This window comes from Centroberyx gerrardi, chromosome 4, assembly GCF_048128805.1.
Source record: "Centroberyx gerrardi isolate f3 chromosome 4, fCenGer3.hap1.cur.20231027, whole genome shotgun sequence".
NCBI classification, from domain to species: Eukaryota; Metazoa; Chordata; class Actinopteri; order Beryciformes; family Berycidae; genus Centroberyx; species Centroberyx gerrardi.
The window spans coordinates 33,748,668-33,771,446 of record NC_136000.1 but is presented as its reverse complement, the minus strand read 5'-3'; the positions used below and the strand labels follow the sequence as shown (position 1 = coordinate 33,771,446).

General features: G+C 39.8%; 1 protein-coding gene across 1 annotated transcript; it reads left to right on the top strand.

Moving 5' to 3' along the window:
• The first annotated feature begins 6,100 nt into the window (after positions 1–6,100).
• On the top strand, positions 6,101–13,483 carry LOC139928991 (fibroblast growth factor 4A-like). The gene is made up of 3 exons (XM_071921733.2): positions 6,101–6,392; positions 10,202–10,305; positions 13,307–13,483. Exons 1-3 carry the CDS (start codon positions 6,101–6,103, stop codon positions 13,481–13,483), a joined length of 573 nt encoding a protein of 190 aa, XP_071777834.1.
• Positions 13,484–22,779: the final 9,296 nt, after the last annotated feature.

Genomic DNA, 22,779 nt, shown 5'->3' with positions numbered 1-22,779 from the left:
ATAGGAATTCATTAATGGTCAAACACCAAAACTGGCTGTTTTATGGACAGTTGTTTATCAGTACTCCTTTGCTTCTATTTTATAAACCTTATCTAAAACTATACTGTTGTCACATCAACAAATAAGGAAAATTAGATCCCTGTAATCTTATTTCATTCTGTGTTCTGGATCATACTTTTCATAAAGTAATTTTACCTGTTTGCACATCAATTTTGAGACATGGGGGAAAGCCTGAATACAAGCCTGAATCCTAATATTACAGAAATGGGCAATTGCACCTTCAGCAGGGATAGGGATTGATAATGGAGACAAAATCAATGTGATCCATTTTGTGACCAAAAGTATAATGAAAAAATTATTTAAATTATTGGTAAAAGGCTCAATGGATCGGATATAATTTAGTAACTCTGTCTATGATGAGCATATCTATTGTCCATTATAAGGGCACCTATAAGGAATTACAATGCAGTCACAATTCCTCATGACCTTGCTTATAATTTAGCAATATCACATGAGAGGGAGTGCTGTTGTAGGCTACTATATATCAGCACGGCTGTGATTCGGTCGTAGGCATGAGGCCGCAGTAATGGTAATTTGAGGCAACAGATGATTTTTGTCTGTTATTTGTCAACAACCACTTTAGTCTCTGTTATGTATGTATTCTGCATGCAGCGTTAAAGTTAAAAATGGCATATTTTATGGCCTTTTTTATTATTATTATGACATCAAACATTAATATGGGTGCTCACTTATTGAATTTGACAATTAAACACAAAGTAATTGGTTTAAAACAGTATTTCTACCTATTTCTATCCTACCCTAGGGATGGGTGCTTGGTGGAGTGGCTCCCTAGTTTGGTGTGGAAGCTCCCTGTTCGCGCCCAGGTACTTCCAATTCAGGTCCAGTTGACCCATGTGCTCTGAATCACGTGTTGCATGCTATTGAAGGTCTCTGCCTGCCAGTTTAAGCTGTACAGGCCATCCACGTTTGTTTGTAGTGCATGCCCATTTGTAGTGATAAAATAGGCCCATAGTAAGCACTGAAACTCTTTATGTGTAGTGGATAACTGAAGCCTCCATCTAGCTGGGGCGGGGTGTTGTCCCGTAGTTGTCTATGCAATTTTGCCTGCTTGCTGGAAATAATTCATTTCTAATATTTTCAAATGAAGTGTTGTAATTTTCTATGCAGTTGTTGTGTCTTGGATGCAATCTCAGACCTCTGACTCTAGACCATACCGGTTTAAAGGTGGTGGCAGCAAAACGCTACTTCGCTTTGCCAAGTTAGCCTATCTTAAAGGAATAGTTCACCCAAAAATGAAAATTCAGTCATTATCTACTCACCCCCATGCCAGTAGAAAATCGGGTAAAGTTTACAACAGTCCTGGAGATCCCCGGAAGAAGTACACTGCAGCTTTCTCCAAAACAACGGAAGTTGCTGGGGACCTGTCTTCGGTGTTGAAAAAATAACGGAAAATAACCATAAAATGGCTCCATGCAGCTCTTACAGCATACTACAAGTCTCTTGAAGCCAAAAGATCCCAAAGCGACTTGAAAACGACATTTACACCATTATTTAGCTGAAATCGCCACTCTAGCTGTTGATTTCAAAATACGTCACGTTTGCGCGCACCCCGGCCTCGATAGGTAAGCTAGCTCGAACTAGCAGAAACAAGACTTTCGGTTTAGCTGTTTAGCCTTCAAAATGAAAGTGTGAGATTTCAAAATAATGTTTTAAACCAATTACTTTGTATTTAATCGTCAAATTCAATAAATGAGCACCTGTAGAAGTGGCAGGAATGCGGAGACGGACAACTTCTCTCGTTGACTACACCAACTCGTGTGTCATTTATTTTTAACCCACAGAGCAAGACAATTTACTTCGCGCTCAAAAACACAACATCACGTCGAGCTGAAGTCAGACTCAGAAAACCAGACTTTCTTAAAGGGACCGTGTCTCTTTAACCCTGAGAAGCACACAATATAACTGCGTGTGTTAAACATACCAAAACCACAGATTATGGTGAATAATGTCTATAGAGTCTGCCACATACGTCCCTCCAGAATTCACCATAACAGAGAAAGTCAACGTGGAGGGGGACGGATGACCCGGCCACAACGGCTCCGCAGAACGGGAGCAGGGGCCGCAGTGTTATTGCCTAATTTCATTACAAAAGTTGGACATTGACAGTGAAATTACCTGGTCTGGTGATGCCATTTTTACAAGAGTAGGAACTGTTTACTGGTGAACTGACGGCACATGAGTGGCACTGCCTGCCACACCTTCTTTGATAATATACTGTATAACAGTTCCATGGTTGTTTGATTGTAGTCCAAACATCATTTCAAATACTTTTCGCCGCCAGAGGGGGAGACAAAGTGGGGAAATCCCGTATTTCAGCTTTAAACCTGCAATAAACAATTTCAGACCCTATTACCAATCCTGAAACTAACGTGTGCTATGTGGAGATTTCCTTGAGACATAATGATATAAACCAATATCCACACACGCGGGCCAGCTGTGTTGCTGTTTTCACCTCTTTTCTAAAGCTTGTTGTCAAAAAACGGCCCGACTTGAAGCTCCTCCTGGCCCATTCCCTCGCTGTTTAAAAGCGGCACTCACCCCCTCCCATCCCTGAAAAAAATCGTAATGGCGGAATTGATGAAGCGAGCCAGTAAACGTGTTAAACTAGTCAACTTGCTACCTACCTCTTCACTTGTCATTGTGGGACATGTAACCTTCTGGCAAAGCGAGTCTGGTAACTGGCGACACTTCTCCATAGGTACATTTAGCTTAGCTGTTAGCCTTTATGGACGGTTTGTCCTTAGGGGCTTCCGTAGTCCAGTCGTTTTGCTGTGCGTTATTTACAAATGTGTTGTGGTTTCTGTCACCCTCTAGTGGTCGGAAAATCGGTTATTGCAGCTTTAACATGGGCCTACTAGCCCATACTACGTTGGCTTCTACTAGATATGTTAGCTGATGCCCAAATCAGGGCCTCATTCCCCAATAAGAGGTAAAGAGTGTTTTTAAGTGTAATCCTATGAAGGTTTGTTAATTACCTACGTGCGTTTCTCAAAGCAGCACTTAGATCGGGAGTGTGCCCACCTTAGTTAAGTGTATCTTAAAGCTGCTGTGACATAGTCATTATGAAAAGTGCTTAATTGTGGTGCAGATTAATCAAACTGTAAGTTATGTGATGTGTAACTACGTCAAATATAAACAAATGAAATACACACAATATAAACAATTATTTCTGCTTAGAATCGCCATAGAGATGACATTAACCTGTAGAGAGCTTACAGCCAACTGTTATCTCATATAATGCAATAGTAATAATAAATGCAGTAATGGTGTGTTACGCCACCTGAGAAAAAATAAATTGCTAACATCACTGAAAAATCACTAAAAATCACTGCATAGTGGATGAATACATGGTTGTTCAGCTGAAATAATTCCAAAAATACACCTGGCTACATCAACTATATTGACTTAATTGCATTTCATTTTTAAAATTCATGAATCTACAGGCAAGAACCACAAACAATGTTTTATTATTAAAAGGTCAGTGTTCTTACTTTGGATTGTGCGAGTCACCTATTATGACTCAACATACTGTATGCTAAAGTGCTAGCATGGAGCCGACTATCACTCAACGTAATGTGTGCTAAAGTGTTAGCATGGAGCCGACTATCACTAATGATATAAAAATTATAAACTCTATTCGTATAGCACTTGTATAGCTCAAAATAGTGTATTCTAAGTGTTAGCATGGAGTCTACTATCACTCAACATGGTGTAATAATATAATAATAATAAACTCTATTTGTATCAGGGCTTCAAACCGATAATTTACCATGAACGAAAACAGAGCCGAAAACGTAATCAGCTTTTACTGTTCTGGAACAGAAATGTTAATTTAATGAATTAGTTAATAAGGTTTTTTTTTTTTTTACACCTAATATTTCACAAGAAACAAATTAGTCTCAAACAGCAAACTTTACAAAAGCCCCCCTATATTTAAATAAAATTACAAAAATCTGTGGATTAAGTCTCACTGCTAGCGGGAACCTTCTTTGCAGATTCCGTGGGTGACTGTGCTGATGGTTATGACCATACAAGCAGCACTTTGTACCAACATTTTATTTTTTTTACTAACTTAATGTTTGGCCAGGACAACACCAGGACTATTGATGATCACATTTAACGATGATCAATGGTAAATGAGGGAAAGAATTATCCCACAGCACGCAGTAACATTTGAACCGCTAAATTAAGTTATTATTATTATAACTAAAGTTCGGGAACTATTAATCGTTTTTTAATTTAAATCAAACCGGGTCGGTAATGTTATGTTTGGGCCGGAAACCCAAGATCAGTACTGCTCAGAGCGACACGATTGAAAAAAAATTCTGTTTCCAAGCCCTGATTTGTATAGCACTAGCAAAACAGATGTTACAAAGTGCTTCACAGCATGAAAAAAGCAAAATCTCAAAGTGCAAAGTACAAGTAAATAAATAAAATCAAGGTAGACTAGATGGCAACTGTCAATATATGCCAGTTACACATATCGGATTTCCACCAAAGATTAATAATTTATTCCATGCCACATTACCAACTTGTTTCACATCAAAAGATGCACACATTTTAATGACTGGACGTGAAACGGGACATGAGATATGCCTGTTCAAATTCTAGCCACATTTAAGCATTTTATCCGATTCTCACCACATGGCCAATCAGCTCTATATCTGTTCAGTTCCCATTAGGGCTGCCCTTCTACCACTAACTAATAATTCAAAATGAAAAGTAAAAGAAAAGTATGAAATGTGGTGAAATGATGAGCTAGTAGTTGTGATGTCTATCTGTGGAAAACATTGAAACCGAACATAAAAACTACCTAAACTAGGTGCATTTTTATTTGTGAAAAAGTTTAACGACCATTTCAACTTATATGAGTTTACAGTACAGTGAAAAGTATCAGCCTCATTTAAGTTGCAGGAAAATATTGTCCAATCAAAAAATAAAAGAAATACTAGGCTATTGTAAAAATTCCACTTTTTTTTTTTTTTTTAAATCAAAATCTGATTGCCATCTGGGTTTCATACACCCAGAAAAAGTAGGGTTCTTCAAGGGTTCTTTGGTTCTATATCAAACCATAATACTCAAAGAATCTTCTAATTTGTTCAGACAAAACCAAGGCAAATCAGAATAAAGAACACTGTGGTTCTTGAAAAAGTAATTTAATACTTATGGTTTGTGACATTTCATATGTTATTTACAGCATCATAGTCCTACTTAGAACCATTTGAGCATGGTGCAATAGAGAGCCTTTCTTGTGCTCTTTACAGCATCATAAAGGGTTCTGCTATCGTACAAACCTAAATAACCATTTTCTTGTACTATACTGAATCTTTTTTGGGTGTAAGTTACCCACCTTTCATTTTACCATCATGCAAATGTGTATTCTGTGTCCAAAATGCAGGATAGCCCAGAGGAATGCAGCTAAAGGTATTCTGTATTTCTGTGTACTTCCATGTGTTTGTGTGTATTTCTATGTGTTTCTGTGCCTCCCACAGTGTCTGTGAATCACAGATAGACAGACAGTAGGTGGTGTGTGATGTAATATGGAGGATATATAAGTGTGCTGTCTGTCTGCTGAACCTCCCTGAGGAGGAAGCAAAGTGGGGAAACTGGAGACTGACTATTGGCCAAACTGATCCCATCCCCTGTACAATCTTTGGACAAGACTCACCTGGTAGACTGAAGACTGAATCCATACAAAGTCAAGAACATTATCATTTCTCTTGCACAATCTTTGGACTGTAGACCGACTGATTACATGCAGAGATAAAGAAGAGTAATTTGACAACGTTTCCTTCCAAGGACATCGACTCCAGCTTCTACGTTTTTTTCAGCTCTCAGCTTTAGAGAGTGCAGTTGCAGAATATAATTGAAATTAAGGCATCAGGTTATTTCTCAGAGAGACTGAAGCTGCGCAGAGTTTTCCTTCAACTTTTGGGCATACTAGGTAAAAGTTTTGCTTGGGCATACACACATAAAATTTCTTTATACTTATCTGAGCCAGAGGGTTGATGAGCAGGGGATGTCGTCGCCACCATCCCTGCTCCCTCTGCTCCTGTACGGGCTCCTCCTGTGCGGCTCCTCCGCTCCTCTCCCAGTCATCAGCAGTCAGAGAGAAAGTGTACGGAGCGGCAAGACGCTGGCCCTGACAGGCAGCAGCTCCTGGGACAAGAGGGAGGAGGCGGCTGGGGACAGAGACTACCTGCAGGGGATTAAGAGACTCAGAAGGCTCTATTGTAATGTGGGCATTGGCTTTCACATCCAAGTCTTACCAGATGGGAAGATCACAGGGGTGCATAATGAAAACAGATACAGTAAGCAACTTTGATTTATTTGCCTGTTTCAATTGGGAATGGCAAAGTGTGGGACTTGCCACACCTTAGCCTAAGTGAGTCCAAATTTGATTGAAGTTGCCAGAAATTTACTTGAAATGATAAAATGTGTTTACAGTGGCTCATTTAACATCTTTCAAGCATTTGTGCATGCAAACCTATTTAGGAAACAAATTGTGCTCAACAGGTTTTGGCTGTGAAGAGATTGTTTGACGAGGCACAGGTGGTTGATGGAGATATGACGATTGTTCAGAGTTGAACTCAGCAGGGCCACAACACAGGATAGAACACATAGGCTGCAGCACTTGCAAGTTGGACAGAGTATTGTGAGGGTGGCAAAGCCGACCCTCTCTGGAGATTAGTGGAGTTGCAGCAGACAGGAGACATAGACACTCTGACGTGGCGTGTATGTGTGTGTCAGGCAGATGCAACAAAGCACTCTCCATCAGTTTCAAGATGAAGCAGATTCTCTATTTGGCTTGTGGAGCTGACGATGATGAGGCGAGTCTCAGAGTCAAAATCTTAGAGACAAAGTTGTTTAGACTCACTGGTATGTGTTCGCGACCACATAGTGTGAAGTCCCTCTTGGGCAGGGTCACGTTTTATTATGAGACGGAAGACGTGTATGTGTGGAGTGGTACTGTCTAGAGTTACGGCGGGAAAGAGCTCATAACATATGCATAAAACATTCATTTTGGATCCCAGATCTATGCAGTATAAGTGGCAGTTGTAACATTAACACTACATCATGGTATCAAACATACGCCCTGTGAAAAGATGAAGAAATTGATTAATAAAATGAATAAATACTGTATCGAACATCATAGATGCACACAAAACAAGAGATATACATTAGAGTACAACACAATGTGATTCCCAAAGGTCCCAAGTCCCGAGTCTGTATCAAATATTTAATGTTATTTTAAGCACATTCCAATGTGTCTCATCACAGACATCCTGGTGTCTTAAGGATTACCAGAAACAAGCATGGTGTTTTATGGTTCTTTGACAAGGCCGTTCTTTTCACCGTCCTTAGGAGTGGAAATGATCTGATGTAACTTTCAGGTTATCGCACTCCTAGTTAAAGTCACACAGTTCTCACCCACATTGGTGGTCTGCTATTCAGCATATCCAGCATTTAAGTCTTCTCTATTAGAATGTTTAGAAGAGCTTCCATCAACATAACACACAGTCGGTGGTGGTGGTGGGGAGGAGAAAGGGCGAAGGTACACACAGCGACTGGAATGACAGCAGCATACAGCATAGTTCTGAGTAGCACAACAGCATAGTAGGTGACATACTCCTGGCCACTTAGACGATTGGCGCTCTGAAAAGAGAGGGAAAGTGACGGCTAACTCGAATTGGTTCTCTGGAAAAAGAGGGAAAGTGTTTACCAACTCTCATTGGGCAAAGAGAAAGCATGAATGAAACTAGAGAGAGGTGGGTGGTTTTAGGTAGTCTTCCTGATTGAACTTGCATAAAAACTTCACTTGAAAATGCTGGAAATGCCATAGTCTAACCAACATGTGGGTCCACTCTCTGTAGACAGGCGTCTGGAACGTTACTATACCAATAGAAAGCTGTGACATACAAATTGGCCAAAGGTTTCATGCTGAGGATCAATCTTCGTAGCTTTGGTGAGGGGTGTTCAATTACACCTAATGCTGTGGAAACTAAATTCTGAACAGAAGGGCCAGTTAGTTTCCACCAAAACACTGTGTCAACTGGTACTTCTATAAAAACACCTTCAGGTGTACAATGTATTTTGCAATTGATTTTATACAGTAAGTCTCTACCCAACAGATTAACTCGAAATGTTAAAGTCAATAACACACTCGGCTAGGAATTGCCCCATAGAGATCAAAAGCCTAAACAAAACAACAGTCACTCTCTACCTTTACACCGTGCTGCCTTGGAATTGCTCCCACTCTTTGTCCTCTACAACCTCCCCTAAAAATGTTTCTGCCCCTACCTCTGCTAGGCTCTCTGATTACATATGTTATCCTTTCCATAATATACACTTGGTTGATCAGATCCCTCCATGTCTGTATTTGTGGTTTGTATGTTTGACACCAGTTGTGTATAATTATATTCAGTGCAGTAGTTCTAAAGCTTCTTGTCAAATATTTATATTTTTCTTTACCTATTTGTAAAGGACTCATACCAAGAAGGTAATACTTGATGTCCAGTGGGACATTTACATTTATTACCATCTGGATTTCCTTATGTATTGTTTCCCAAACTGATTTTAATACTGGAAAAAACCATAAGATGTTAGAAAGTTGGTAGTGTAATCCCCACAGTTTCTACAGCACTTTGGAGTGATACTATTATCATATTTAGCATGTTGCACTGTTTGTTATGAAGTAACAGTAGTATCTTCCAAGAATATTCCTGCCAAAAAAATTAATTTGTTGGATATACATATTCATTTTCCTACATTCATCATCTGATAAATCAATTTCTAATTTTTCTAATTTTTCCTTTGCCCTCATATCATCTTGTCTATTGGTGTTTGTAGGGATTTTGGAAATGGCAGATATATGGTCTTGAATTCTACTCATACTCTTACTTTGATTTTTTAAAATAAGCTTAAAGGTCCCATATCGTGTAAAACAGGATTTCCCTTGCCTCTTTGATTATAAAGAAGTTGGATGTGGCATCTAAACATTGTGAAAGTATCAAAACACACGGTAGCCAACTAAATCCACACAATCCATATTAGAAAAGCGAGCCTCTAAACAAGCCGCTTGGACTTCCGTAACTTTGTGGCATCACAAAGGTACGCTTATCATTTTTGTAAGAAATAATAGGCTAACAAAGCATTTTTTTCAAAGCGGTTGAGTGGTTGCCATTGTTTATTAACGGGAGAGTTTTCCCTACCTGTCGCTGCCAGGCTGTGGTGTCTCACGTTTCACTCTTGAAATGGTTAGCCAATCAGAACAGAGGGGTCGTTAATATTAATAAGCCTTAAAGACACAGCAGAAACAGCCTGTTCTTAGTAAGGCTCAGAGAGATGCTGGAAAATTAACGTGTAAAAATGGATTGAGAGTGTTTTTGGTACATGACACCACACAAACAGCTTTTAATGGACCTCACGACAAAATAAAACACTCGAAAGTGTATAATATGGGACCTTTAACAAGGGGGGTGCAAGTCATTGATGGTTTTGTTCTGCATCTGACAATTTCCTATGTAGCTTCTAACTTGAAGGTAGTGGAAGAAGTGGGAATGTGGTAGTTCATATTTTTGGGAAAGATTCCCAAAATAAGCTCTCCATCTTCATTCATAAATTATCCAAAGAAAAAGTTTCCAGCTATGAAATGTTTTGTCTGTTTTGTTAAGTTCGAATAGACTGTACTGCCAAGTAATAGTTCTTAAGATCGGCAAGCCTGCCTTTTTCTTTGGATAATTTAAGTGTTTTAAGTTTGATCCTAACTTTATTACCGTTCCATAGAAATCTGGTAATCGTATCTCCTCAATAAAAGTTATCAGAGGTGTTTGGAGCAGTAGGTAAAGTATCTGTCTCCCATGCTGAAGATTATTTCCAAAGTCATGAACTGCCACGAAGAGGTATATTTTTTTTACAAAATTAGCCATAACTAATCGACTGCGTGTCCAATCTTCACAAAACTGTCTGTCTATCTACCTTGTCTGCCATCCGTAATGTTTTGTCTGTCTATTATGCAATGTTTTTCTTCCTTACCCAGGAAGAGTAAGGAGAGAGAGGGGTCTTTCAGTATTGATGTATTCCATCTAGTTGGTAACTGTTGTCTCACTTCTTATCCCAGGTCTTCTAGAAATTTCCCCAGTGGAGAGAGGAGTGGTGACTCTCTTTGGTGTGAGGAGTGGTCTCTTTGTCGCCATGAGCAACAAGGGGAAACTCTACGGCTCGGTGAGAACTGATCAGGACTTTCAAATTTGATGCCTTTAGAGGAAGAACCATGCGTGTTCTGGAATGAAACAGCCACCATTATTGTACTCAGTTTTCCACAGCAACTGTATTTGTACAGGTGTAAAGTAAATGCAAATCACTTGGAGTGTGAATATTATACATCACCTGTAAGTATACAGATGCTACTTTTCTGGTTGTTCCAAAGTCTAGGCTGAAGACTAAAGGTGATCGAGCCTTTGCCGTCAGCGTCCCTAGACTTTGGCATGACCTACCTGAGGACATTTGGTTAGCAGAGTCAGTCTTTTATTTTTTTTTTATTCATAGTTTATCATTTACCAACACATATTCACATGCATACCTACAAAAATAAATAAATGCAAAAATAAAAAATAAATAAAATAAAATAACTTAACAAGAGGGGTCAGCATAATACCTCCTCAATTACAACACTGGCAAACAATCATAAGTTTACATAACTGAGTACAGCAGGACAATCCAGATCTAATTCTCTCCCAAATTCCATGTTTACCTTTATCAAAATCTTTTAATGACAGTACTGCACGTTCCATGTTTATTATATCCAAATAGTCATCCAACCATTTATAGACTGTAAATGTATTTAGGTTAAGCCTTTTCCAGTTCAGGAGTATCATTTGTTTAGCTGCCAGCAAACCTAATGAAATTAAATAAAACAATGCTTTTGAGTGTATATGGTCTGGTTGTAGCCCTAATATACAGATCAAATCACATTGATATCAAATATTTCTGTAAGAGCAGCAGTAACTGCTGTCCAAAAAGACTGAATCTTGGGGCACTCACATAAGTAATGAACAAGAGAACTGTGGCTTTGGCAGTTACACCAGCATAAGTCAGAAGAATACTTGTCCATTTTAGCCATAGTTGCAGGTGTGATATAAGCTCTACACAATATTTTATGTTGAATAATCCTATACCTTATGCACTTTGATGAGGAAAGGCCAGTTCTCCATATAGCACTCCATTGTGATGTCATAAGAACAGACTTCAAATCTCTTTCCCAAGCTGATTAGGTGACAGAGAAGATGTCGGGGGCTTGATTAAACAACATCTTATAAATTCCCGATACAGCTCCTCTGCCATTAGTTATCTTGCAAAACAGTTGATCCAAGTCAGACTTATATAATGGGTTACCATTAATGGCGAGTACTTTACCAACTACCGATTTCATTTGTAAATATGACAAAAACATGCTGTCTGGTAAGTTAATGCTGCAAATGATAGTATTGAATTATCTTTGTAGACCTGCCCAAGGGATGTCACCCCAAAGTCTTTCCACTGTCTGTCACTAAGTGTGTGTCCTCCTGCCATAAACATGGGGTTAGACCAAAGAGGGCAAGATGGAAATGTGCAGAGTCAGTCTTGTCTTTTAAGTCTCTTTTAAAAATGTATTGTTTTAGACTAGCCTTTTTGTGATTCTTGTAGTATTTTATTTCTATTTATTTATTTTATTTTATGTTACCTTGCCTATAGTTTTAATTCATCCATTGTTGTTGCCTTTGGTTTTCTGTTTTTTTATTCTGTAAAGCACAACCTCTGTTTAAGAAAGGTGCAATATAAATACAGTTTGTTATTATTGTAGTTGTTCTTGCTGTTATTACTTCCTTCTTGACTGAACCTTTTTCTTTTTTAATTTATCATTCTCTGAGTGTCTTCCCCGAACACTATTTAATTAGCATAGTATACCCAAATACTATTTCTCTGAGTGTTCCTGGAACACTTTTTGGATCCGTTCTAATGTTCCCCGAACATCCAGTTAACTGTTTCTCACATTATGGCATACCTTTCAGTGTGTGGAGAACACTTAGAATAACCGAGTAATTCTTTAACTAAACTCAGTTTAGTTATTTTCCTATGAACAACACAGTTTAAAATATTTGATCGCATTAACCTTCTTAGAGACTCAAAACGGAGGCTTTCATCACAACACAGTGATGTGAATTGGGTTTTCAAAAGGTTCCCGTACCTCTTTAAATTTGGATAATGGTTACTGCTGTGTTTCAGTCAGGAGAAGAGTCACCTTGAAGATCTATTGCTATCCAGCTCCCGGCACCAAGTTGAGGAAAAAAGCTGTCCTCGCTGTGGTTCGGTGTTGTTCAGCATAACAGTTTTATTATTGTATATCTATATATGGTGTACAGTGTACAGACTAGTCTGAGTAGGCTGAACAGACCAAAAAAGATAGAGCAAGGCCATTTATACAGCAGAAGAAACAAGTGCATGAGAAGATATTGATAAGAAAATGAGCTAACGCTAATTTGAACCTGTGTGATAGGCACTGTCAGTTAAGGAATGTTACTATGAAAACACAAATACAAAGTGAACAGCAGCAGCTTCTGTATTCTAGCGTAGTTATGCCGAAGATAATCACAGCCATGATTATCTTCGGCATCTTCTACGACCGATATGAGCCAATATATAGTACAACAGCACTCCTTCTCGTGTGATATTGCTTAAATAATGTCTAAATATATAACAACTAGGCTAGAATACAGAAGCTGCATGCATTCAGCAGCTTCTGTATTTTTTCGTGATTGGTTCAGTTTTCCATGAAAAATTAGGCGATCACGGAATTGGGGTTTCCTGGGTGGCCTGGGAAATAGCTGATGGAGTAGACTAATCTGGTTACTCTTAATACCTGCATACATGTTCAACAACATGTTCACACATTTCTATTCCATGCAAAGTCTCAGGCTCAGGAACTTAATCATCAAGTCTTATGCATCTATTTTATAAGCAGACACAGTTTGCTAATCTCTTATCATCTTTCTCTTCTCCATTCATCCTTCCATCCTTTTTCTGTCTCCCTCTCCTCCTCTTTATCTTTCTCATTGCATCTCCCTTCTCACCTCCTTCCCATTCCTCTAGTCATTTTCTCTCTCCCGTGTCTCTTCCTTACACTTCCCTCCTCCTCTCCTTTCCTTCATCTTCCTCCTCCTGCTCCTCCTACTCTTCCTCTCCTCAGGGCCATTACAGTGAGGAGTGCAAGTTCAAGGAGAATCTCCTGGCCAACAATTATAATGCCTATGAGTCGGCTGCCCATCCTGGCATGTACATTGGCCTCAGCAAGACTGGAAAAACCAAGAGAGGCAACAGAGTCACGCCCACTATGACCGTCACACACTTCCTGCCCAGGATATGATTTATAAGATCAAACCTTCCCCATCTATACACAGGGTATCCGCAGGTCATTAAAAAGTATGAAAAAGCATTAAATACATTTTGCAAAAATTAAGGCCTTAAATGGCATTAAAAAGTCTGAAATTTGATTCCCAGAGGTCTTAAATATTTTCTTTATCATTTTATTAGTAATATTATACTGGCTCGTTGCACAAAATAACAATAATATATCAGCGGGGGTTTGCAAGTGTTGTTGATCAATGCCAGTCACTCCACTGTTACCTCAGTATTACTTAAACAAGCAGTCTGGCCCATACTCTCTGCTTTGGTGGACATGATCTACACCCTCCTTGTGTTCAGGACTTCTTTCAGTTTCATTTGTGCAACCATGGCAGAGCGAACTGGAGCAAGCTCAAAAAGCCTGACAAAGCCTACAATAACAAAACTGCTCCAAAACCAGGGTTAATACAGCATTTCAAAGGTGGAGGAGCTTAGGACTCTGAAAACAAGAGCGATGCGGAGTTGGCCTTACATTTATTGGACAGGTAAGCAACCTGATGTAGCTAAAGTTAGCCACACATGCTACATAGCAAACGTTAGCTCCAGTGTTTCCCCTGTATTTTTTTTCTGACAGCGTGGTGGGTTGACCCTATTTCCAGGACCACACATCGCTAATTGTCACTTCGACCATAAAGATGCATCTCGGCAGAAATACATTTGATAAAAAAAAAAACAATCTAGCGGATTTTCAGCAGCGGCGCCGTTACTGAACGACTTCACTGCGCATAAATAAATATCTGTCAAGCAATACGCCACCAAACAAACTGTTGCTAGTAAGCGGCTAAAGGGTATAGTTAGTTAGCATTAGCTACAGCTTGAGCTGCTAGACCTCTGGGTTAGCTGATAACAGAGCATCACTAGCTATTGATTCCATTTGTTACTTGACTTCATGATAGTTCTGCAACTGTGGGATGTTTTAAACATTTATAACAGTTTGCAATGGGATATGTTTCCTCTTCACTGGACATGCTGAACTGTAACACTGGCTAGGTGGTGTCTGCCGTGAGAACACCGGTTCATACTAGACCACCTTAGCTCAGGGGGAGGGAGGGGTGAGAGAGGTTGGGTGGAGCACTGGAGGCTGTGTGACTGTTGGAGGACCCACGTTTGCCGATGTTGTTGTAGTTCCTAGGGCTGCCATTAGATATTACTAAAGGGTCCATATTACTGATCCATTAACCTAATTACTTGTTTGAATTCCTAAAAAACATCTGTACATTAATTGTGATTTATTATAGCCAGTAATTAGCGTGTTTTGGCTATGTGGAACCTTATCATTCTGACAGACTGGAACAAAGGCCGGAACAAAATTGATGCATCGTTACTGGCTGCTTGGGAACTTTAGGGTGAGATGAGTATGAGAAACGAGTGGGAAAGTCAGTGCAGACATACAGATGCACAGGAGATAGCTAGCTAATCCAGAGATGGGAAAATGCTAATTTTCACTAAAAAGAAAGATTTTCAGGCATGGTTGCATGTTGGTTACGTAAATGACCGAGAAGCCTACTGTGCAGACTGTAAGAAATCATTTAAGCGATGGACTATGTGCATCATGCTAGTGATTTGTTCCCACACACATTCTTTTTCATCGCTACATTGGCCCTGCCATTGTTAAAACACTGTGGTGGAGTTCTTCTAACCCATCAAGACTTGTGCTTGGTTTTGCTTTCACATACTGCTTTTGTGTAACCTTAATGGTGGCACCAGTTACTTAAAAAGCATTAAATTCAATTTGCTGATAGCTGCAGATACCCTGATACATCCTAGGACCAAAAAAGCAAAGACAGAACAATAAGGTGTACAGAGGAAAGTACAGAGCCACTGTTAGAGTTTGGCCAGGTTGTATTGTGGGAGCTACTTTGATGCTCTTACTGTAAAACTAAAGGTACGATCACACATGGTCTGAACCATAGTATGGTTCAGACCATGTGTGATGGAAGTATTATTATAAACAATAACAAGAACAGGTATGTTCTAACAACTATATCATATGACTGTGCTACCCCACACCATGAATGTAACAGCAATCAGATGTCAACATCCATCTCCTTACACCCATAAAACCTTGCGTTTGTTGTTTGGATTACGTCCTCACTCCTAACGAACCACACCACTGTTCTCTTGCAAGAGGACGGTTATTTGATGCCACCCGAGTTTGAATGACTTTGTTCTCACCTAGCCACATTAACCAAACTAAAGGAATAAATGCTGCAGAGTTCAAATAAACCGCTCCAAACATGCTTGGTGTGAGTTAGTAAGCAACAGCCATAGAGAAGTATTGTGGCACTAACATTGCTGCTACTGAAAACTGCAATGACCAAACTCGTAAAATGTAAAAACTTATTAGTATTAACATATTGTATTTGGTGAAAATTTGTATCCATACCACCTTATAGTATGGCATACATTTTTAGTATTGGCTGTGTTAGTGGGAACTAAACCCCAAACTCTGGCAGACCGGATCAATGACATTACTCAATGCTCATGTGCCATAGTGTTTGGCCAGGTTGTACCACTGGTACGATGTTATTGGCTCTTTAAAACTAAGACAAGTTGGCTACAGATATATAACATTGTTCTCCAAAACATCACCATAGTGAGATGCCATCATTCTGCCTATCAGTTGGTGTAGAGTCACCAGTTACATAGCAATGACCATGGACCTATGCGGCTGATGTGACTTCCACTGAAAGTTCTCTTACCAAAATGTTTGAGGTATCTCAATTAATATCTCAGGTACTGTATCTCAGGTAACTCTACCTGAAAGAGCAGGTCCAGCTGCTCTACACTTAGTATTTCACATATTCACACTGAAAAAAAATCAGAAACAAATGTATCTCAAGAATCAGAGGGATATCGGTTCATATTTTAATGCATTTTGCCCATTATCTCTACCTACCAGAGCCTAGTCTAGGCAGCTAGCTAGTAGCTGACTAACTAGTAAACTAGTTGTGTTGAAGTTAATCTGGCAACTGTTCGTCTATCTGAAGTCCTCACTTATGTGTTGAAGTAACACTAGATTTATGTCGATTTTCCAGGTAGAATTTCCCACCCGAGTGTTCAAAATGGCTGCCGTGTGAATAAGGTCAATTATGACATCATTGTTCTGTTCTTGCTTCTTTGCTCTGATCCTAAACCATCTTCCTCACAGCTTCCAAACAATGCACTTTCAGAGTATGTTCTTGGGAAAGGTGGAATCATGTGTTTAATTTTTGTGTTGGAGAGGGTGTTTTCAATCTTAAAAACTGAATTTGCACTGTTTGTTATGTCAGTAATATTGTGTTATCAGTTTACCTTTCATTTGTAAGAGTTGGTCTTTGTAGCACAGATATGCACAGTGGAGTTGCACATGTTGATTACACACACTAAACTGCCAGTATTGGAAGTTCTATTTCTTAACAGCATAAATGGCACCTGGAATTTGTTCAGTTGTATTTGTGGACTCAGATCATAGGTTGAGTCCTAGATAATGGTTCAGGTTTTTACAGAGTCTATATGATATAGCATAAATTCAGAGTGCTGTCAGTGCATTAACAAACACTTGCATCAGGGATTTGGTTTTGGAAATACAGTATTATAGGCTGAAATTGTTAGCGTTTGTAAGCAATCCTTTTGGAAGACAAAGGGGCTGCAAAATTTTACTCTTTAAAATCATGTGCCAAACATTTCAGTTTCCAAAATGTTTCACAACGTATTGCAGTATATAGAAAAACCTAAATGTGTAGTTCATTTGTTTTTTTGTTTTTGTTTTTTTTAAAGAAATGGTCTTTTAGTGCCTTTGATTTATACTAGCATTGCTAACAAACGCTAAGTGTTTCTGTATGGAATGAAGATACTCCTAATTCATGATGAATGAAATATGCTTCTTAACTATTCATTTATGAATATATACAGTATATTACTATTTGGATGCACAGCATTGTGGGGTGTGTAATGATGTTAAAACAGGAGGTCAAAGCCTTCATATACATGGCCCATTAGTCATTAGCAGACCCACACAATATCATTTTAAAGATACTATTGCCATTTAAACCCTCAGGATTGCAGTATGGCATCCCTTGTTGAAACACTGTTGACCCACTACTGGCTTTGTTTATGTTGTGATTCTCTGAATTTTCATGTATTTTTTTACTACTGAAATGTTTGTTTCTGTTGGTACTGTTTGGACACATTGAAGTAAAACACATTTGCATTTTGAGTTACGATGAGTAATGAAATTTGCCAAAAGCTTATTTTCCAGGTACAAGTCAAACTCTTAAAATAAAAATCGATGGGAATACACTTAAAACATTTACGCTCATTTTTGCCATATGGTGTTAGTAGTAGTTTTTTCTATTTCTTCCTATTTCAGTACAGAGTAGCATCATACTGGGGTAAGTTGTATGTTTCAGGGTTACTTTTAAAGTTACTTTAAAACAAATGTGGTTCACAATGGGGTTTTTTCCCCCCATTAATATTACAAGCCAAATTTATGGCTGGGTATTTCTGCTTTGTGTACTAAAAAGGAAAAGCAGCCTAATTATTTCTATTATGTCTGATTTAAAGAGATTTTTAAGTTTTGTTTAAGTGACATAACAGCTGATCTATGGAAACCCTGAAAAGCAAGAGAGAAAAAAAAACATGGTTCTCTTGTTGGATCCAAATATCTACGTTTTGTTTGTTTTTTCCACCCGTGTTTATCTCAATAAAACAGAAAACAGGTGAAAAAACAATTTGCCAGGATGCTTTTTCGAAGTTCTTGCAAATGTTTTTTTTTCTCCAGTTGCTGTATCAATTTACTTACTTATTGAGAAAGCTAACAGGTAGCATATTAAACTATAGCAACACTGGAAGAGCCCACGAGTGTCATAATGGTAATAAAGTTGTTATACTTGAACAGTCTTGGTGATGGGTTTAAGCTTATCCTTAATGTTTTAATTTTCCTATATCTTAATCAAAGAAACAGTCTACAAAATGCACATTTTAGTAACTTCATCCTTTAACAATCAGTCTTCCAATAGCATGTTTATTGGTACATGTAAGACAACCTTCCTCTGGTTGAATCGCTTGTTAGAATTCAAAGCCTCAGTGTAAAGTTACACAACTACAAATACAGAATTGCCCTCATCCATATTCTAAATTAAACATACAATTATCTATGCACTGTTGCATTGCAGCAAAGATAGATTATAATAGAATAGAATCGTTTTTGGGCATGTTATACAAGCATTGCTCCATGGACTACAAATAATGTGAGTTAATATAGATTGTCAAACATACTAATTTACCAATATTTCATTTCACTCTTGGCCCTTGCCCACAATATCCTAACCAGAACTAATTGCTAACAGAAATGCAGAGCCACCACATGTTGGTATTTAGTATTGCAGCAGTTGAAGTTAACTGATTGACAAGGGCAAGCTAAATTTGTTCTATAATAGGCACATCTATTGCTGGGTCAAATGTATTGCAATAGGATGCAGTATGTAAGCTAAGCTATTATGAGATTGAAGATTGACCAGTGAAAGGAAACAAAAAAGCCAATAGAGGAATTAAACATGGCCTATGGATCATCACCTCCCTTGCGTACATAACATATATATAATATAATGATAATGAAATCATTTAGCATTTTTTTGTTGATAGTCAACATTTTCAGTATATTCTGTGTAACAGTCACTGAATGTTATTTAGACACAACAATAAAAGCAGACAACAGGATGGATGAAAGATTATGTTTTTTTTTATGGATTTTCTTCTTGATGTTGAAAATGAATTCTAATATTTCAAACATACATACTCTAGCTTAGGGACTGTTCGTTATTTATGAGAGGAGGGGGTGGCTGGGGTGTGACTTTTTTTATCTTGACCCCCCCCCGTGCTACAAATATTTTTCCTTGAGCCTCCCTGAGTGACTGTGGGAAAATGCATGACCCTCCCCAGTGAGCATTTTTCCGTTGAAAAGACGTTCAAAACAGGTTTAAAAGTTATTTGAAGACGTTGATTGAACGTTCACATTTAGACAATATTTCACCGGGATATTACACCGGTGAAATATGGTCTAAATGTGAACATTCAACGACAGGAAAAATAAAGGGAGAGAAAGAGATGGGGGGCGACATGCAACAAAAGTCCAGTGCCGGATTCAAACCGCAGACGTTGCAGTCATGAGGTATGTGTTTTAACCAGTAGGCTACCGGAACACACTGCATTTTGCATGAAATATTTTAGTATATAACCCTTAGTATATATACCACTTAACTATGCCAGTGTCAGTTGTAGTCGAAGCTGTACCACCTAAGTACAACCATTTAAAGTTGTATGTCTCTCCCTTAAAGCCAAAATAAAAAACATAAGTCCCTCCCCGGTGCAAATTATTTGACGTGCCTCCCCCATTTTGAACACCCCCCCCCCCCCCCCCCCCCCCCAAATAACGAACAGTCCCTTACACCTAAACTATTGTCTTTAAAGTAAAGTAGAATCGATAGTTAAGTATTGTAACAGGGCTCATTTGACTTAGCCACTCATCTAGTCGCCTTAGTGCACTGAAATTTGCATGCACGTGCTCAGCCAATCAGGATGAGCCTATACACCCTCTATGAGGCCTCGCACTATAAATGGCGAGCGGCCCCTCATTCAGCATCCACCAAGTCTTCAGCGACTCGTGGAACGGCAGTGCGAGCTGTTAGAGGGCTCCGCCTGTGATCATAGAACTAGAGTTACAATACTTAACTATCGTTCTATTTCACACAGGCTTCGCCCTCTAACAGGGCTCATTTGGCTTAGGGGGCGAAGCCCGATGACTTCACTCCCTGCCGAGACACTAACATGAACAACATGCTGTGTCATAGCCTGGATCGACTGTAACAATGCAATAGGTCAGCCAGATATGGTTCCGCTCACACCCATGTCTATAGAATGGGGGGCGTGAAAAACCAACGCTACACTTAATCATGTTGACAAACAGTAAGGTGTAACGCTGGCCAACCCAGTGGCCAGTCTCCATCGAGCTTCAACACGAGAGACTCAGGCCTTGTAGCAGGGGCGTAGCCATAATTTCAGAAGTGAGGGGGACAGATTGTTCAGGAGTAAGACGATTTTTATTGAATTATTTATTGAAAGATCCTCTCCCATTCGATTTTCACAAACATAAATCAACAGATTTCAAATAACTCACAGTATTATAGGCCTATTCATCATAACATAGTATATACACAAACTAAAGTCTACAACCCGTCTTATTTGTTGAGCATAATATTCATGGCCATGATCTAGCCTAAGTGAAGCACCCAAACGTGTTTCTGCGCCTCTCCTTAGTGTCAGCAAAGAAAAGTTGCACGCTCCAGAGAAGAGCATGCAACTTTTCTTTTTTTTATATTTAGGTAATAGTCTGAATAATGAGTGCGTATTCTGCTACTCTGCCAATGAGGCTTAAATTGTACATTTTTAAGTCGTTTAAACCCTGCGATCTAATGACTACATGTTATGCTGTGTAGATGACTGTCACTTTGATTGTAGACCGGTTCCAGAGACAGTTCCAGCAGAGCTATCCTATGCACAAAATGATAATGATAAGACATGCTTTGCCATGCGCAATCACCAGGTGTTAACGGCCACCGCCTCTTGATAAATCACGTCCACTACCAATTTCCATAAATCCCTCCCTTTATTTTGCGCCTCAGCCTTGGTACACCCACAAATGCATATGCAATTAGACCACACCGCAAAAAACGGCCGTCTTAGTAGATCAGAAAACAAGGTTTTAGCACCCGCAATGCGATTTGCGGTGGCGCAAACCTTTAGTAGATCCGGGCCTAAAGCAGTTATAGGACTATAGGACTGAGTTATTATAGAAATACTGTAAGCACACTTATTATTGGAAATGAATTAATGATATTAGAAACGGCAGCAGAGTGCGATTTGTAAAGAAAACAGAGGGGGAAAGGAGGAATGAAATTGACAAATACAAGTGCAAACCGCTATCATACAAGTATTATTGTTTCCCTTAAGAAAAGAGAGAGAGAGATAGAGAGAGAGAGAGAGAGAATTCTGAGTAGGAATTAGCACTGAATTTTGGAATAAAGTGCGGGGGACAGAGGGGACAGATACGGGAACTGCGTGGGACGTGTCCCCCGCGTACCCCGTGTCCGCTACGCCCTTGCCTAGTAGGTAATTTCTTCACAGGTCTTGTGTACCAGTACTGTACAAGTACAAGTACAGAACCGGAGAAAGACCCAGACACATCCAACAGATAGAACCTGATGAATGGACAGGGCATCGACCAGGACGCCGCTGTGCAGATCTCCTCCACACCTGTTCCACTGAACAGTGCCGTCAATGCAGCCACACTCCGTGTTGAGTGCGTGCGGATGACTGCAGGAGGGTCCCTACCCGCCAGCACATAAGCCTGTGATATTCCCTCACAGAGCCAGTGGGCGAGTCTCTGCTTTGACAGGGGCTTGCCAGCCACACTGTCTGCATAGCACACAAAAAGCTGCTGTGTGCGCCTCACCATGGCTGTGCGTTCCACATAACATGCCAAAGCACGCACGGGGCATAAACGGTGCAGCCTCACCTCTCTCTCCTCACCGTGAGGAGGAGGATAGAAAGCCTCCAGCTGAATCGTCCTAGACCGAAAAGAACTATTGATGTTCTTGGGTGCAAAAGACAGATTCTGGCTGAGTGTGGCGCCACTCAGGTCCCCACGTATCAGCAAACAGCTGGGATGGACCAAAAGAGCGCACAAGTCACTCACTCTCTTAGCTGAGGTCAAAGCAAGCAGCAGAGCCGTCTTGACCGACAACAGCTTAAGAGAAGTCTGCCTAATCGGTTCAAAAGGCTCCTTAGACAGAGCCTCCAACCGACCTCTCTCCAAACCCCTCATGGCAGGAAGAGATTGCCAACGCATACACTTTAATAGTGCAGTGCGCCAGCCCCCTTTCCAGCAGGCACTGGAGGAAAGAGAGAACAGATCCAATTGAACAGTTCAAAGGATCGATGTTCCACTCCCTGCACCATTTCTGAAAGCCCAACCATTTAGCCTTGTAGCTATTAATGGTGGATTGAGCCCTCGCACCCTGGATGGTCTGCACCACATCCGCAGCCAGTCCAGCGCGCATCAGTCTGTCCCTCTCAGGAACCAAACCCTGAGAGGCTGTCCCAGGCTGGGCATCGCGCCTATCGCTCCATTCGCCTGAGACAATGCCCCCCAAAACTGGGGAACTGTCCAGGGCGGAGCCACCAGCAGCTGTCTCATCTCCGGGTACCACTGTGCCGTTG